The 16,618-nt window shown below is 48.2% G+C and overlaps 1 protein-coding gene across 5 annotated transcripts; it reads left to right on the top strand.

The window, feature by feature from the left end:
* The first annotated feature begins 903 nt into the window (after nucleotides 1–903).
* Nucleotides 904–15,998, top strand: SNX11 (sorting nexin 11). Of its 5 annotated transcripts, none has more exons than XM_009190162.1 (7): nucleotides 904–963; nucleotides 5,073–5,127; nucleotides 5,620–5,706; nucleotides 6,344–6,444; nucleotides 11,923–12,018; nucleotides 12,192–12,404; nucleotides 14,161–15,998. In XM_009190162.1, the coding sequence occupies exons 2-7, from the start codon at nucleotides 5,086–5,088 to the stop codon at nucleotides 14,432–14,434; spliced, it is 813 nt and encodes a 270-aa protein (XP_009188426.1). In that variant the 5' UTR covers nucleotides 904–963; nucleotides 5,073–5,085; the 3' UTR covers nucleotides 14,435–15,998. The 5 variants fall into 5 exon arrangements, with proteins under 5 accessions (XP_009188426.1, XP_003912720.1, XP_021784645.1 ...); XM_003912671.3 differs by having other exon boundaries at nucleotides 905–1,205; XM_009190163.4 differs by lacking the exon at nucleotides 904–963 and adding an exon at nucleotides 1,326–1,347.
* The last annotated feature ends 620 nt before the right edge of the window (nucleotides 15,999–16,618 follow it).

Below are 16,618 nucleotides of genomic sequence, written 5' to 3'. Positions count from 1 at the left end.
GCCCAGCTAATTTTTGTAGTTTTAGTAGAGACAGGGTTTCACCGTGTTGGCCAGGCTGGTCTCGAACTCCTGACCTCAGGTAATCCACCCGCCTCCAGCTCCCAAAGCGGTGGGATTACAGGCGTGAGGCACCGTGCTCGGCCCCTTTCTTTTCTTCGTTTTAGCTGTTTTTCTTTTTTTCAGACAGGGTCTTGCTCTGCAGAGATCAGGGCTCCCTGCAGCCTCGAACCCCTGGTTCAAGCCTTCCTCCTGCCTCAGCCTCCCTAGTAGCTGGGACTACAGGCACATGCCACCACGCCTGGCTAATTTTTAAACTTTTTTTTTGCAGAGACGAGAGTCTCCCTAAATTGGTAGGGCGTGTCTCAAGACTAGCCTCAAGCGATCCTCCCGCCTCGGCCTCTCTAATAAGTGTTGGGATTACAGACGTGAGCCACCGCGCTAGACTTGCTGAAATTATCTTTAAATAAGTTGTTAAAAGACCATCGCAAAAATCTTCAACACATTGAACGGTTTTCTCTTGCTCCCTAGCTGCATGATGCTGCTTCGAGTTTGTTTCGGTGTGAGCCATCTGAGTCGCCGGACCCTCTCGAGTCTGGCTTTCACTCTGACAATCGGTCAGTGGCTTTACGAATCGGAATCGGAGTCCCCTTGATAGCTCCGCTGGGGAACAGCAAACTACGAGGTTCCAATGGTGACTCTCGGGACTTAGTGAGGATCCACGGATGTGGGCTTCCTAAAGCCCCGAACCTCCCACACTGCAGACCGTACCTCGCATTAAGGGAACAAGAGTAACAACCCCCTCACACCCCTCTGCTCTCGCGACCCACTGGCTGACCGTTGCAGACGCCCCCTGGCCGCTGATTGGCTTCCCCTGACAGTGGGCGGAACGCGGCCCCGGATTGGATATCCGAGCCCATTCGCCGTCCCTCACCCCGCACCTGCGTCCACTCTCTAGCGTCCCAAGTGAGTGGAGGGGGGATCCCGACTCCAGTCCCGGGCCTTGGCAAGCGGAACTGCACTGTTCGGAAGCGGGAATCCCACTCAGAGCCTGGGCCTGTAGAGGCGGGGCGTCCTGGGCAGCCGGGGTTGGGGCGTCTCCCGTCGTGCACTGGGGCACCGGCGACTCACCCGGAAGGAGAAGCCGTGATCTGGCTATATGGTGGGGCGCGGGCGGTGTCGCTGTGGGGAGCTGGTGCTGTTCTCAGGTGAGAGTGCGTGGGCGGGGCCCCGGGGAGTAGGGGCTGCGCTCAGGTGAGGGGGCGTGGGCTTGAGCGTCAGTAGTGGCACTCGGGATGGTGGCATCGCTTTACATCGTAGGGAAGGACTCTCTTACCACCCGGCATTAAGGCAAGGGCTTGCTGGGGATCCAAAAACCGACTTTTCAGTTTACCTTCAAAGTATATCTTTCACTTCCTACTTCCCAGGCTTAATCGGAAAGGAAGAAGGATCATGTGGACCTTTCGGTCCTAGTTTGTTGCGAATGGAGGAGGAGTGATAGTAGTAAAAGACTGGGGACATTTACTTAAACGGCTAAGACTGGGGGCAATGGCGAGTATTTTACGTGGACACGGGAGACTTGCGGTAGATTGTGGTCGCCGTTGTTAATTACCTTCCAAGTGAAAGGAGTAGGTTAGAGATGGACAAAAAGATGTAGCATAACTGCTTGGTTGAGATCACACAAAGCTTGGTCAGAACTGGGAGCTTCCTCTATCTAGTACGTGTGATATTTATAATTGGAGGGAGAGCTTTTTGAATTGCTATCTGCCATCTGGCACTAAGGGCTCAAGATTGAGTAAGAAGGGACGGTAGTCTCAGTAGTTCCATCTACTTTAATCACCTGATTTTTTTCTTAACCTGTCGCTTGAAGTTGTTTAAATGGGAGAGAAAATAAATGGTGAGACTAAAGCCTTGCATTGTTACTATATTAGAAGCTTTACGATGAATCTACTTTGTAAACAGCAAACAATTGGGTACTCACCAGCGCTACTGGTGCTGGTACAGGTGAAGAAAGTGAAGGAAACTTCAGATGTGGTTGAAAGGGCCCAGGAAATGTAGTTAACACCGAGTTATGTAATTAGCTATGGTCACTGACTCTAGCCTTATTTGGATGACGTACAGATCCATCTCCCAGATTATAGAACTAAAGTTAAGAACTTTCTGCTTCTTCTCCAGAGGCAGAACTGAGCTTTTTCTTTTGAGGAGTGGTATCTGTGGGGAGGAATCTAATGAAGAATAGTGGTTGCTAGAAATTACTACTTGGTGTCTAGGTTTTTGTATTTGTTCCAGTGTTTGTTTGTTTGTTTTTGAGATAGGGTCTCGCTCTGTCGCCCAGGCTGGAGTGCAGTGGTGTGATCTTGGCTCACTGCAGCCTCCGCCTCCTGGGTTCAAGCGATTCTCATGCCTCAGTCTCCCGAGTAGCTGGGAGTACAGGCCCGCGCCACCATGCCCAGCTAATTTTTGTATTTTTAGTAGAGACGGAGTTTTTGCCGTGTTGGCCAGGCTGTTCTCGAACTCCTGGCCTCAAGTGTTCTGCCCGCCTCAGCTTCCCAAAGTGCTGGATTACAGGCAGGAGCCACTGCGCCGGCCCAGTGTTTTTAAGGACAGTTACAACTGAAACTTTCTTCCTTTTTTTTTTTTGAGACAGAGTCTCACTCTGTTGCCAGGCTGGAGTGCAGTGGTGCGATCTCTGCTCACTGCAGCCTCCACCTCCTGGGTTCAACTGATTCTCCTGCCTCAGTCTCCCAAGTAGCTGGGACTACAGGCACGCGCTACCACGTGCAGCTAATTTTTGTATTTTTAGTAGAGACGGGGTTTCACCATGTTGGCCAGGATGGTCTTGATCTCTTGACCTCGTGATCCGCCTGCCTGGGCCTCGCAAAGTGCTGGAATTACAGACATGAGCCACCATACCTGACCCATCTGGGGGTTTTTTTTTTTTTTTTTTTTTTGGACAATGGAGTCTCGCTCGCACTGTCACCTGGGTTGGAGTGCAGTGCAACCTCCGCCTCCCGGGTTCAAGTGATTCTCCTGCTTCAGCCTCCCAAGTAGCTGGAATTACAGGCGCCTGCCACCACGCTCAGCTAATTTTTTGTATTTTTAGTAGAGACGGAGTTTCATTATGTTGGCCAGGCTGGCCTCTGGAGGTTTTTTTTAAAAAAAAAGCCAGTTCACAGCTATTTGTTTCTGAGTGGTATTGGTCCCAAAGGAAAGAAGAATTTCTTCATGAAGGTAGTGCAGGGCCCTATGCAAACTCTTCCTGAGACCAAGTGTATGATGATCATTTCGTTACTAAATTATGGTCCTGAATTTGACAAACCTTTTTCAAGGTACAAAAGATGTATGATCTCCACTGAGTGGATGACTGTGATTTCCTTGTCATCGTCTTTCCCATTGTTGGTTTTGTTTAAAGACACTTCAGAGTATTTAACTCTCTGCTCCTGTGCAGGCAGTTTATCGAATGCCTGCAAAGAGAAGAGAAAAAAAAAAAACAACTTAAGGAGGTTAATTGTTCACAGCAAATGGGTCTGCTCTTTTTGGTCTCAGACATTTGACTAATATCTGGAATGTCATATATGGGTTGTTCTGGAATTGGAATTTCCCACCTTTCAGTTCAGGACCCCTTGAAGGTGGTGGCTGCATCAGATAAAAATCAGATTGTCAGCAAGAATACCATTTAAGATGGTACTGCAATCACAAAACCTTGGGTTTGCTCAACACCGTGTAGCCCAGTTTTGTCATGGACCATGCAGCTTCGTTTCTGCATGCAGTGTTTGTCTGTGGAGATACTTCTGGTATATTGGAGAGAATTGAAAAAGCTGTTTGCTTTGCTGATTTCATGGTGTAAACAAGTTCCCCTTCTTTTGAAATGTTAGTCTTGTGTTAGCAAAACATAAAATAGAAGGAAACTCATTACACAGTCTTCTAATGGTAAGGCAGAACTAATAAGAGAATGTGTTTAAAATTAATTGTGGGACTGTAAAAATGAGTGCGTATGTGAATGGGTATGGGGGAAGGAGAGGGAGGGCTCAGAGATATTAGAGATAGTCTTGTTTTCCCAGGAGCCAGCCTGGATCATTTGTTGGCAGTACATACTGGCTGAAGTCAGTTTTCATTTCAAGGTAAATTGGAAAGGGAAATTAAACCTTATTGTTCCGCTCTTAAGAGAGAAGGGGGTGGAGGCAGCAGCCAGGGTGGATGCTGTTGGAATAGTTCTAGAAGTAACAAGATTAGTGCTGTATTTTAACAGAAGGTGACATCATGGGCCTCATTGGACTTGAGTAACCCTGTGCTGCAGCCTTCATGGTCCCCTTGTCGGAGTGGGTGATGTCGCTATACATGTAAACTGCCACATTGGGGAAAATCAGGGCTGAGGCTTTAATGAATCTTTACAAAGGAGCAGAATGCATCCTGGGTCGACCTGTGCAGCTGTGGGGTGCTTGGGCAGAAGTACAAACCGGATGGCATGTCAGGAGAGGAAGTCATTAGAACAGTTGGCTTGGGTTCCAGAGTATGGATTGGATACAGGGAAGGTCCCAACTGGGCAACCCACTCAGGTGCTCCTTGGAGTGCTCTAGCTCTATGATTCACCTGTGAGGAGGTGACTGGTGTTAGTGAGACTGGGAGAAATGCAGAAGCATTGGTGTTTGTGGGGACTTGGTTGTCTCTAGACAGCCGGGAGGGGGCGCTATTAGGCTTGCTTTCAAAGCTGTGATCTGAGTGCTCACCAGACCCTGTTGTGCCTGCGTTCTTGAAGGCAAAAGTTTTACATCTGGACCCGCCTGTTTTGGCTGCATGTGACAAACTTTCTGTAGACTCCAACACCCTTTGGAGGGGAGAGGTGGCCTAGTTGAGGGCCTGGTCTGAGAAGGGAGGCAAATTCCCCAGGGCCTTTTAGCTTGGCATTGAGCTAATGGGTATTTTTTTTTGCTTCCTCTTAAGTTTTACAAAAACAAAAAGTGTTGCCTGGGTTTCCCCACGGGCGTCTATTAAAAACTTTCAGGGTTTTCCCTGGTAAAGAATGGTAAGAACAGAGGCATACTAATCTTGATCCTGTATCCTCTGTCCCTCATCAGATGTTTTCTTCCAATGGGCTTTTGGTGTAGGATGTCGGAGAACCAAGAACAGGAGGTAAGAGTGTGGTCTCCAGAGAACAGGTAGGTAAAAGTTGGAGAGGGGATTTAGGAGGAAAGAGGACACAGAGATGCAAATCATTACTCAGTAGTGTTCTTCCTGCAGTATTACTTTGGTGGTTCTGATGCGCTCAAAATAAAGTCAGGAGAAAGAAATCAATAGCAGAGGCATTCCTAGGAAATGGGGTTCCATTCTGACTAAATTTTCCATTGATTGGAATATACTGGAATGTAAGCTTCATGGGGGCAGGGACTTATGTCTCTTGTTCATGCTTTATCCCCAGTGCCTAGAATAGTGTCTGACACGTAGTGGGGCTCAGTAAAAATTTGTTGAATTGAGTGATTGAATTGAGTGAATGAATGAAATGAATGAATGAAAGTTGGTGTTGAATGAATGAAAGTTGGTGTTGGGTGGAAAAATCTAGCAACCTGTGTTGTCAGAGCTGCCTTGCTCTGTAGCTGAAGCTGAGGGAGTTTTTCTTACCTACAGGAGGTGATTACAGTGCGTGTTCAGGACCCCCGAGTGCAGAATGAGGGCTCCTGGAACTCTTATGTGGATTATAAGATATTCCTTCATGTGAGTGCATCAAGCTTCTGTATTGGGGTCAACGCTCTGCAGAGCTGAGGGGCTTGTACTGAGGTGTAACCTTTTTTTTTTTTGAGATGGAGTTTTGCTCTTGTTGCCCAGGCTGGAGTGCAGTGGTGTGATCTCGGCTTACTGCAGCCTCTGTCTCCCGGGTTCAAGCGATTCTCCTGCCTCAGCCTCCCAAGTAGGTGGGATTACAGGCATGTGCCACTATGCCCAGCTAATTTTGAATATATATTTTTTTAGTAGAGACGGGGTTTTATCATGTTGGCCAGGCTGGTCTTGAACTCCTGACCTCAAGTGATCCACCCTCCTTGGCCTCCCAAAGTGCTGGGATTACAGGTGTGAGCCACCGCACACGGCAAGGTGTAACCTATTTTTGAGTGTTTCTGGTGGACCCGAGACAGAAGACTTGGAAGAAAGGGAGGGAGGAAAGGAAAGAGAGTTTGAGGTATGTCTTTGAGTTGCTTTTGGGCTGCCTGGTGGCACCTTGTTCTAGTTGGGGACCTGATCAGGTCTGTGGCCTGATGGCATGGCTCCTCAGTGAGAGCAGTGATAGGGAGCTTATGTGAACTTGTCTTTTTTCCACTAAACCCTTTTCATGTACTTCATGTGCTTTCATGTATAGACCAACAGCAAAGCCTTTACTGCCAAGACTTCCTGTGTGCGGCGCCGCTACCGTGAGTTTGTGTGGCTGAGAAAGCAGCTACAGAGAAATGCTGGTTTGGTGTGAGTTTGCTCTTGCTTCCTTCTTGGGTCTGTTTTGGGTGCTTATGTAGGTACTGGAGTTGACAATGAACAGAACTTGCAACATACCAGGCACTAAGGAAATTGGGAAATATGTTGTTTCTTTTTTTGTTTTTTGGGTTTTTTGTGGTTTTTTTTTTGACATAGGGTCTTGCTCTGTTATGGAGGCTGGAGTGCAGTGGCGCCCTCATGGCTCATTGCAGCCTCAACCTCCTGCGTTCTAGCAATCCTCCCACCTCAGCTTCCTGAGTGGCTGGGACTGCAGGTGCATGCCACTACATTTGCCTAATTTGGAAAATATTTTTGTCGAGATGGGGGTCTCCCTATGTTACTAGGGTGGTCTTGAACTCCTGGACTCAAGCAGTCCTGCCTTGGCCTTCCAAATTGTTGGGATTAAGTGTGAGCCACCAGGCCCAGCTGGGAAATAATGTTTTTTTCTTTTTTTGAGATGGAGTCTTGCTCTGTTGCACAGGCTGGAGTGCAACGGCGTGATCTCATGCCACTGCATCCTCCGCCTCCCAGGTTGAAGCAATTCTTTCTGCCTCAGCCTCCCAAGTAGCTGGGATTACAGGTGCCCACCATTACGCCTACCTAGTTTTTGTATTTTTAGTAGAGATGGGGTTTCTCCATGTTGGCCAGGCTGGTCTCAAACTGGATCAAGTGATCCGTCTTCGGCCTCCCAAATGCTTTCTGGGATTATAGAGTGAGCCACCGCTCCCTGGCTGGGAAATATGTTTTTTTTTTAGCGAGACTGGTTTTGCTCTTATTGCCCGGGTGCAGTGTCGGCTTACCGCAACCTCCACCTTCCGGGTTCAAGTGATTCTCCTCCTCAGCCTCCCGAGTAGCTGGAATTACAGGCATGCGCCACTACTCCCGGCTAATTTTGTATTTTTAGTAGAGATGGGGTTTATCCATGTTGGTCAGGCTGGTCTCGAACTCCCAACCTCAGGTGATCCGCCTGCCTCAGCCTCCCAAAATTGCTAGGATTATACAGGACTGAGCCACCGCACCAGGCCCTTTTTTTTTTTTTTTTTTTTTTTGAGACGGACTCGCTCTGTCGCCCACGCTGGAGTGCAGTGGTGCAATCTCGGCTCACTGCAACCTCCGCCTCCCGGGTTCAAGCAGTTCTCTGCCTCAGCCTCCCGAGTAGCTGGGATTACAGGTGCCCGTCACCACACCCAGCTAATGTTTGTGTTTTTAGTAGCGATGGGGTTTCACCATGCTAGCCAGGCTGGTCTTGAACTCCGACCTCAGGCGATCCGCCTGCCTTGGCCTCCCAAAGTGCTGGGATTACAGGCGTGAGCCACCGCGCCTGGCCAGATATATCTTCTTAAATCATATTTTCAAGTCAGTGAAAAAAGTAGAATCTAATTTTGAGTATTTTTACCTAACAAAGCCATACTAACATCAAAAATATTTTTCTTTCTTTATATACATATGTGTCTAGAGCTCAACAAATATACAGCTAACATTTTAAACACTTTAAATCTGCTTATCAGAAAATTTTAAGTACCTGGACTTATTTGAGAGGTAGTGTTTCCATCCACTCCACATGTAGGTGGCCTGTTGAGTGACTGAGTCAGTTAGTTAACATGTGGAACTGATAAGGCTGTTGCCATGGGGCAGGCCCTAAGAAACCAGGTGAAACTCCATTCCCCTGACAATCCTATATCCTCCAGCCTGGCCTGTTTTTTTTGTTTTTCCCTTTTTTTTTTTTTTTTTTTTTTTGAGATGGAGCTTAGCTATGTGAACCTCTGCCGGTTGTGGTGGCTCACGCCCAGCACTTTGGGAGACTGAGGCAGGTGGATCACAAGGTCAGGAGTTCAAGACCAGGCTGGTCAAGATGGTGAAACCCCATCTCTACTAAAAATACAAAAAATTAGCCAGGTGTGGTGGCAGGCGCCTGTAATCCCAGCTACTCAGGAGGCTGAGGCAGAGAATTTCTTGAAACTGGGAGGTGGAGGTTGCAGTGAGCTGAGATTGTGCCACTACACTCCAGCCTAGGCAACAGAGTGAGACTCTGTCTCAAAAACAACAACGAAAAAAAAATGCAAGCTTCAGGAGCCTCAAACACCTGAGGTTAAGGGATTCTCCCACCTCAGCCTCCCAAGTAGCTGGGACTACAGGCATGTGCCACCATGCTCAGCTAATTTTTGTATTTTTTGTAGAGACAGGTCTCACTTTGTTGCCCAGGCTGGTCTCTCAAACTCTTTGGCCTCAAGTGGTCCTCCTGCCTCAGTCTCCCAAGTTGTTGGGATTACAGGTGTGACCCACTGCATCCCGCTCCAGTTTCTTCCTTTTTTTTTGAGACGGAGTCTGGCTCTGTCGCTCAGGCTGGAGTGCAGTGGCCGGATCTCAGCTCACTGCAAGCTCTGCCTCCCGGGTTTATGCCATTCTCCTGCCTCAGCCTCCCGTGTAGCTGGGACTACAGGCGCCCGCCACCTCACCTGGCTAGTTTTTTGTATTTTTTAGTAGAGACGGGGTTTCACCGTGTTAGCCAGGATGGTCTCGATCTCCTGACCTTGTGATCCGCCCGTCTCAGCCTCCCAAAGTGCTGGGATTAACAGGCTTGAGCCACCGCGCCCGGCCAGTTTCTTCCTTTTTAAAAACAATAGTTGATGGTTTGTGTGGATTTCTTTTTTTCTTTTTTTTTTTTTTTTTGGGGGGGGGTTTTCTCTTTTTCCCCGGGGAAATTGTTTGGTTTACTTCTCGGCTCACTGCAACCTCTGCCTCCTGGGTTCAAGGGATTCTCCTGCCTCATCCTCCTGAGTAGTTGGGATTACAGGTGCGCACCACCACTGCTGGCTAATTTTTGTATTTTTAGTAGAGACGGGGTTTCACCATTTTGGTCAGGCTGGTCTCCAACTCCTGACCTCATGATCTATCTGCCTTGGCCTCCCAAAGTGCTGGGATTACAGGTGTGAGCCACTGTGTCTGGCCTTTTTTTTTTTTTTTTTTTTTGATGGAGTCTTGCTCCTGTCCCGTCCAGCAGACTGGAGTGCAGCGGCGTGATCTCGGCTCACTGCAACCTCCACCTCCTGGGGTTCAAGTGATTCTCCTTCCTCAGCCTCCTGAGTAGGTGGGATTACAGGGGTGCGCCACCAAGCCCTGCTAATTTTCTTTTTTCTTTCTTTCTTTTTTTTTTGAGATGGAGTTTCGCTCTTGTTGCCCAGGCTGGAGTGCAATGGCTCGATCTCAGCTCACCGCAACCTCCACCTCCTGGGTTTAAGCGATTCTCCTACCTCAGCCTCCCGAGTAGCTGGGATTACAGGCATGTGCCACCACACCTGGCTAATTATGTATATTTATTTTTATTTATTAAAAAAAATTTTTTTTTGAGACAGAGTTTCACTCTTGTTGCCCAGGCTGGAGTACGATGGCATAATCTCAGCTCACTGCAACCTCCGCCTCCCAGTTTCAAGTGATTCTCCTGCCTCAGCCTCCCAAGTAGCTGGGATTACAGGCATGCACCACCATGCCCAGCTAAGTTTTTGTATTTTTAGTAGAGATGGGTTTCTCCATGTTGGTCAAGCTGGTCTCGAACTCCCAACCTTAGGTGATCCGCCTGCCTTGACCTCTCAAAGTGCTGGGATTACAGGCGTGAGCCACCATGCCTGGCCTAATTTTGTATTTTTAGTAGAGATGGGATTTCTCCATATTGGTCAGGCTGGTCTCGAACTCCTGAGCTCAGGTGATCCACCCGCCTTGGCCTCCCAAAGTGGTGGGATTACAGGTGTGAGCCACCGCACCCAGCCTACTTTTTGTATTTTGTATTTTTATTTTTGAGACAGAGTCTCACTCTTATCGCCCAGGCTGGAGTGCAATGGTGCGATCTCGGCTCACTGCAACCTCTGCCTCCTGTTTAAAGCAATTCAGACAGGGTTTCACCATGTTGGCCAGGCTGGTCTTGAACTCCTGACCTCAGATGATCCACCCGCCTTTGCCTCCCAAAGTGGTGGAATTACAGGCGTCAGCCACCGCACCCGGCTGGTTTTTTTTTTTTTTTTTTTTTTTTGAGACGGAATCTTGCTCTGTTGCCCAGGCTGGAGTGCAGTGGCGTGATCTCAGCTCACTGCAAGCTCCGCCTCCCAGGTTCACGCCATTCTCCTGCCTCAGCCTTCCGAGTAGCTGGGACTACAGGCGCATGCCACCACGCCCGGCTAATTTTTTGTATTTTTAGTAGAGACGGGGTATCACAGTATTAGCCAGGATAGTCTTTATCTCCTGACCTCATGATCTGCCCGCCTCAGCCTCCCAAAGTGCTGGGATTACAGGCGTGAGCCACTGCGCCCGGCTGTTTTTTTTTTTTTTTTTAAAGGAGACATGAGGTTTCATCATGTTGCCCAGGCTGGTCTTGAACTCCTGAGCTCAAGTGATCTGCCCACCTCAATCTCCCAAAGTGCTAGGATGACAGGCATGAACCACGGTACCTAGCCGGGAGTGGGTTTCATAAACAACATAGTGTGGCTGGGCTTGGTGGCTCACACATGTAATTCCAGTGCTTTGGGAGGTTAAAGAAGGAGGATCACTTGAGGCCAGGAGTTTGAGACCAGCCTGGGCAACAGAGCAATACTCTGTCTCTACAGATACCTAAGTAAATAAATAAATAAATTAGGTGCACACAGTGGCACGTGCCTGTAGTCATAGTTATTCTGGAGGCTGATGCAGGAGGATTACTTGATCCCAGGAATTTGAGGCTGCGGTGAGCTATGCTCATGATTATGCCACTGCACTTCAGCCTGGGCAACCTGGAGAGAGCAGCTTGGAAAGCAATACCTTGTCTCTAAAATCAAACAGACAAAAATAATGTATCAGCATGGGTTTTATAGTCATAGACCTGGTTCCGATATGAGCTTTGCTGCTTACTAGCTGTGTAACAGTGAGAAATTTACTTAATTTCTCTGATCTAAAGTGAGTTTACTAATATCTTTCTCATGGGGTTTTGGGATGACTAAATGAAATAATGTTTATAAAACATTTAGCACAGTCTGGCTTGACACTTGGCATGCAGTCAGTCAATGTTAGCACCACCCCTTATTAAAAGCTAATTGTGGCCAGGGGCCGTGGCTCATACCTGTAATCCCAGCACTTTGGGAGGCCAAGGCGGGTGGATCACGAGGTCAGGAGATCAAGACCATCCTGGCTAACACGGTGAACCCCCGTCTCTACTAAAAATACAAAAAATTAGCTGGGTGTGGTGGTGGGTGCCTGTAATCCTGGTTACTTGGGAGGCTGAGGCAGGAGAATGGCGTGAACCCGGGAGGCGGAGCTTGTAGTGAGCTGAGATGGCGCCACTGCACCCCAGCCTGGGCGACAGAGCGAGACTCCATCTCAAAAAAAAAAAAAAAATGCTAATTGTATTGATGAGGCTTGTTTTCAAGGTATTTCCTTGATCAGAGGCTAGAATGACTATCTTAGATGTTAGAGTTATCGTGGGTGTTATATCATGTGGCTCCACAGGCCTGTTCCTGAACTTCCTGGGAAGTCAACCTTCTTCGGCACCTCAGATGAGTTCATTGAGAAGCGACGACAAGGTCTGCAGCACTTCCTTGAAAAGTGAGTAGACAGAATGGCTGGTGCTGGCCACTGAGGGTGGAGGCGGGGTGGAGGGAGGTGCCAGGCAGGATGGAGCTCCCTGCTCAGGTAACCAGAAGTTCTTCAGAGGATGGGGAATGGAGAGCAGTTCCTCAGGGTGATGCTCTGTGTTGTGCTACCTGTATTTTCCCCAGGGTCCTGCAGAGTGTGGTTCTCTTGTCCGACAGTCAGTTGCACCTCTTCCTGCAAAGCCAGCTCTCAGTGCCTGAGATAGAAGCCTGTGTCCAGGGCCGAAGCACCATGACTGTGTCTGATGCCATTCTTCGATATGCTATGTCAAACTGTGGCTGGGCCCAGGAAGAGAGGCAGAGCTCTTCTCACCTGGCTAAAGGAGACCAGCCTAAGAGGTAACTGGAGTACTCTTTGAGATAGCAGGGGCTAGGTTTGCTATAACCTGGACCAGAGAGGTGTCCATTTGTTAGGGAAAGTAATGTCATAGCATTGGTAGCCTTTCAAGAGATCTTGTTCTTTGGGTGTGTGGCTTTCTATCCAGGTGGGTCTGTGTTAACCTACCATTGGGTAGCAGGAGCTCCTACTGAAACCTGGGGAGAGAGAAGGGAAAGCTTTCTCATTTATTCGGTATTTTATTCCTCCTCCCTCCCTTATTTATTTTTATTTTTATTTTTTTTGTGGAGATAGAGGCTCACTCTTCTACCTAGGCTGGAGTGCAGTGGCATGATCTTGGCTCACTGCAACCTCCGCCTCCTGGGTTCAAGCGATTCTCCTGCCTCAGCCTCCTGAGTAGCTGGGATTACAGGCAAGTGCCACCATGCCCGGCTAAGTTTTGTATTTTTAGTAGAGGTGGGATTTTTGCCATGTTGATCAGGCTGGTCTCGAACACCTGACCTCAGGTGATCACCTGCCTCTGCCTCTGCCTCCCAAAGTGCTAGGATTACTGGCTAGGATTACCGTGCCTGGCCTAATAGCTTTATTGACATAAAATTTACCTGCCGTAAAGTTTACCTTTTTAGGTACAGTTCAGTAGTTTTTAATATAGTCACAGGGTTGTATAACTGTCAGCCACCACAGTCAATTTTAGAACATTTTCATCACCCCAAAAGAAACCTTGTACCCGTGAGTAGTGACTCCCCTGTCCTTCCCTCCCCCGTAGCTCCTGGCAACCACTAGTCTACTTTCTGTGTCTATGCGTTTGTCTATTTTGGACATTTACACAAATGGAGTCATATGATTTGTGGTCTTTTGTAACCGGCTTTTTTCATCTAACATAATGTTTTCAAGGTTCATTCATATTTTATCATGCATCATTACTTCATTGCTCTTTTTTCTCCTTTTTTTCCCCCATTTTTATGGCTAAATAACAGTCCATTTGTATGGCTAAATAACCACATTTTGTTTATCCATTCACTTGCATTTATCTGTTTTTTTTTCTGAGACAAGAGTCTTGCTCTGTCGCCCAGGCTGGAGTGCAGTGGCATGATCTCGGCTCACTGTAAGCTCCGCCTCCCAGGTTCACGCCATTCTCCTGCCTCAGTCTCCCGAGTAGCTGGGACCACAGGTGCCCACCATTATGCCCGGCTAATTTTTTGTATATTTAGTAGAGACAGGGTTTCACCCTGTTAGCCAGGATGGTCTCGATCTCCTGACCTTGTGATCCGCCTACCTCAGCCTCCCAAAGTGCTGGGATGACAAGTGTGAGCCACCGTGCCCAGTCTTTTTTTTTTTTTTTTTTTAAATTGAGATAGGGTTTCGCCAGGTTGCCCAGGATGGTCTCCACCTCCCAGACTCAAATAATTCACCATGCCCAGCCATTTTTTTTTTTTTTAATTGGGCAGCCTCCTGAGTCAGAATAGGCTCAGAGAGACTTCCCTTCCATTCATTTTTGTTTATATGTTCATACTCTTTTTTTTCTGAGACGGAGTCTCACTCTGTTGCCCAGGCTGAAGTGCAGTGGTGTGATCATAACTCACTGCAGCCTTGACCTCCCAGGTTCAAGCAATCTTCCCGCCTCAGCTTCCTGAGTAGCTGGGCAGGCACGTGCCAGCATCCGTGGCTAATTTATTTTTATTTTTTTGTAGAGATGGGGTCTCCCTATGTTACCCAAGCTGTTCATACCTTTCTTTTCCTTTTCTCACTCTTTTCCAGTTGCTGCTTTCTTCCAAGATCGGGTAGGAGGAACTCTCCCTCACCACCTCCCAGTGAAGAAAAGGACCATTTAGAAGTGTGGGCTCCAGTTGTTGACTCTGAGGTTCCTTCCTTGGAAAGTCCCACTCTCTCACCCCTCTCCTCACCATTATGCTGTGATTTTGGAAGACCCAATGAGGGAACCTCCACTCTTCAGTCTGTGAGGAGGGCTGTGGGAGGAGACCATGCTGTGCCTTTGGACCCTGGTCAATTAGAAACAGTTTGGGAAAAGTGAGCTCTGGGTTCTGCTCTGAGATAGTCAGAGAAGATACGGGCCAGGAGACTTACTCAGGTGGGACTGGGCACAGGGCAGGTATTGTGGGAGGCTGGGCTGCTTAGTGTCTTCTAGTCGCCTTTGCTTGGGCTGATTGACAGAGGTCAGTCATAACAGCCCCATATGCCTCTTCCATGGGAATAAATACTGTGCAGATGTTTGTAAGTTAAGCATAAGGCCCAGGGGCTGTTGATTTTGAACAGAACCCCATATTACTCTCCTGGGGGCTGAGTTTCTGTAGGTCATTTGTATGTAGGACCAGGAGTATCTCCTCAGGTGACCAGTTGTGGGGACCTGTATGTGGCAATTCTAAGCTGCCATATTGAACATTGTCCCAACGGGAGTGGTTGTGTTGTATCCCCATCTTGGCTGGCTTCAGTTTCTGCTGTAGCCCTAGAGCACTTTGTTTCTGGGAGGCTGGCCTCTTGCCTACCTTCTTGCATGGACAGTGGGATGAATATTTACTCTCCCACCTCCTTGCTTTTTCTTTCAATGATACCACTGAATGGAACTGGTGCTGTGACTTCTGCTGCTGGGGATTTATATCCCGAGACCTTAGCCTGGCTGAGTGGAGCCTGAGACCTGCACAACAGCTCATGGTCATGCCTGAGAGAGAAGTGGCTGGCCACAGCCAGAAGAAACAACAACAGCCAGGAGCCTTTATTTTGGAAAAGACTGTCGGGGCTGTCACTGTCTCTTCTGGTTATAAAGCGGAGACGTGGCTATCTTTTCTGCAGGGTTAGAGTGGGCTCCTTTCTTTTTTGAATCCTTTTCTTCTCCTTTGGTAACAGCTCCCTGCCTCCAGGGCTTCCACCGGGAGCATCTCTGCTGTATTGAGCAGTCCAGTGGGGGTGCGAGGGCTTTGTTTCTGCCTGCCTGAAAGAGAGGGCTCTGGGGATGGAGATGAGGAACAACACGCTCTCCTTCAGACAATGAGGCATTCTCTCCTCCTGCTGCCATTCTTCATCTCCACTGAGAGCCAGAGCTGGTAGGAGCCGAGTGCCACAGGCATTCTGCATTGCTTTACTCTTAGGTTTGCTTGTGTGATTCTTCCCCTGCCTCTCACCCACTCCTCCCTCATCTCACTATCCTACCTGTCTGTGGGCTCTTTTACTACCAGCCTATGCTGTGGGACTGTCATGGCATTTAGTTCAGAGTGGAGGGGCTTTGGCCTGAAATAAAATGCAAGTATTTAAGATTGTTGTTGCAATTTGTGTCTAACAAGCTGTAGCAGAGAGGGAGGGAGTGAGGGCTGGCAGTAGTTCCTTTCATAAATCATGAATTTATCAGCATGGAAATAATGGTTTAGAACTGTGCTCTGTAGCCCTCCTGCATTGTGTGTGCAGCTCAACTTCACCACTGGAGGAAGGATTGTCTTCCAAAGAGCTGGGATCCAACTCTTCTCACAGTTCTGGCCATGAACCTTGTTAGGTATAATTTACCTGATGCTGCTTCCATCCTCGCAGCCTGTCTGAGGTGCCAGGTGCTGAAAGAGAAATAAAGTTTGTCAACAGGCAGATGCAAAGCCCTGGCTGGTATTCATCCCTCTTTCCTGCCCGCCTCCCCTGGGTCTCTCCTTTATATGATGCAGCAGAGCAAGGCGAGGATAGAAAACCTACAGAGGCAAATCCAAAATGTCAGAAGAAGTTCATTTAAAAGGGGAAAAAAAACTCCACGCGCAACCCTCACAAAAACCCGACAGATGCTAAGCTAATGGCATCCGCTTTGCCGATTGGTGGGGATGGCTCATGAATATTAATGAGCCCAATGCTCCAAATGGTGCAGCTGTGAACCCAGCTGTGCCTGAAGCTCTCTGATCTCCATACTTCCAGACAGGAGCCGGAGGTGGTCTGTGTCAATTCCCTACTCAGCCAAAAAACAGCAAGCTGGGTTGGACTTCTTCTATTTGCTCCTTTTCTTCCTGGAGTTGGTGCTCAGCAGCTAGTTCTGCCAGCAGGCTAGGCTGCTGGGACAGCAGGAGCCGTTCAAAGACATGGATGTGATTTTTCTGACTCCCAGCTTTTTTAATGATCCATTAGCAGCGTGCATACAACAGCACCTCAGTTAATCTAAGGCCAGGCACCATCTCCTTTCAGTCTCTCTCTTAGTTGAGTATAGGCTTTAGAAGGAGAAGTCCTAGGAAGG

Source organism: Papio anubis, chromosome 17 (assembly GCF_008728515.1).
Source record: "Papio anubis isolate 15944 chromosome 17, Panubis1.0, whole genome shotgun sequence".
NCBI classification, from domain to species: domain Eukaryota; kingdom Metazoa; phylum Chordata; class Mammalia; order Primates; family Cercopithecidae; genus Papio; species Papio anubis.
This window is presented reverse-complemented; position numbering and strand designations above follow the sequence as displayed.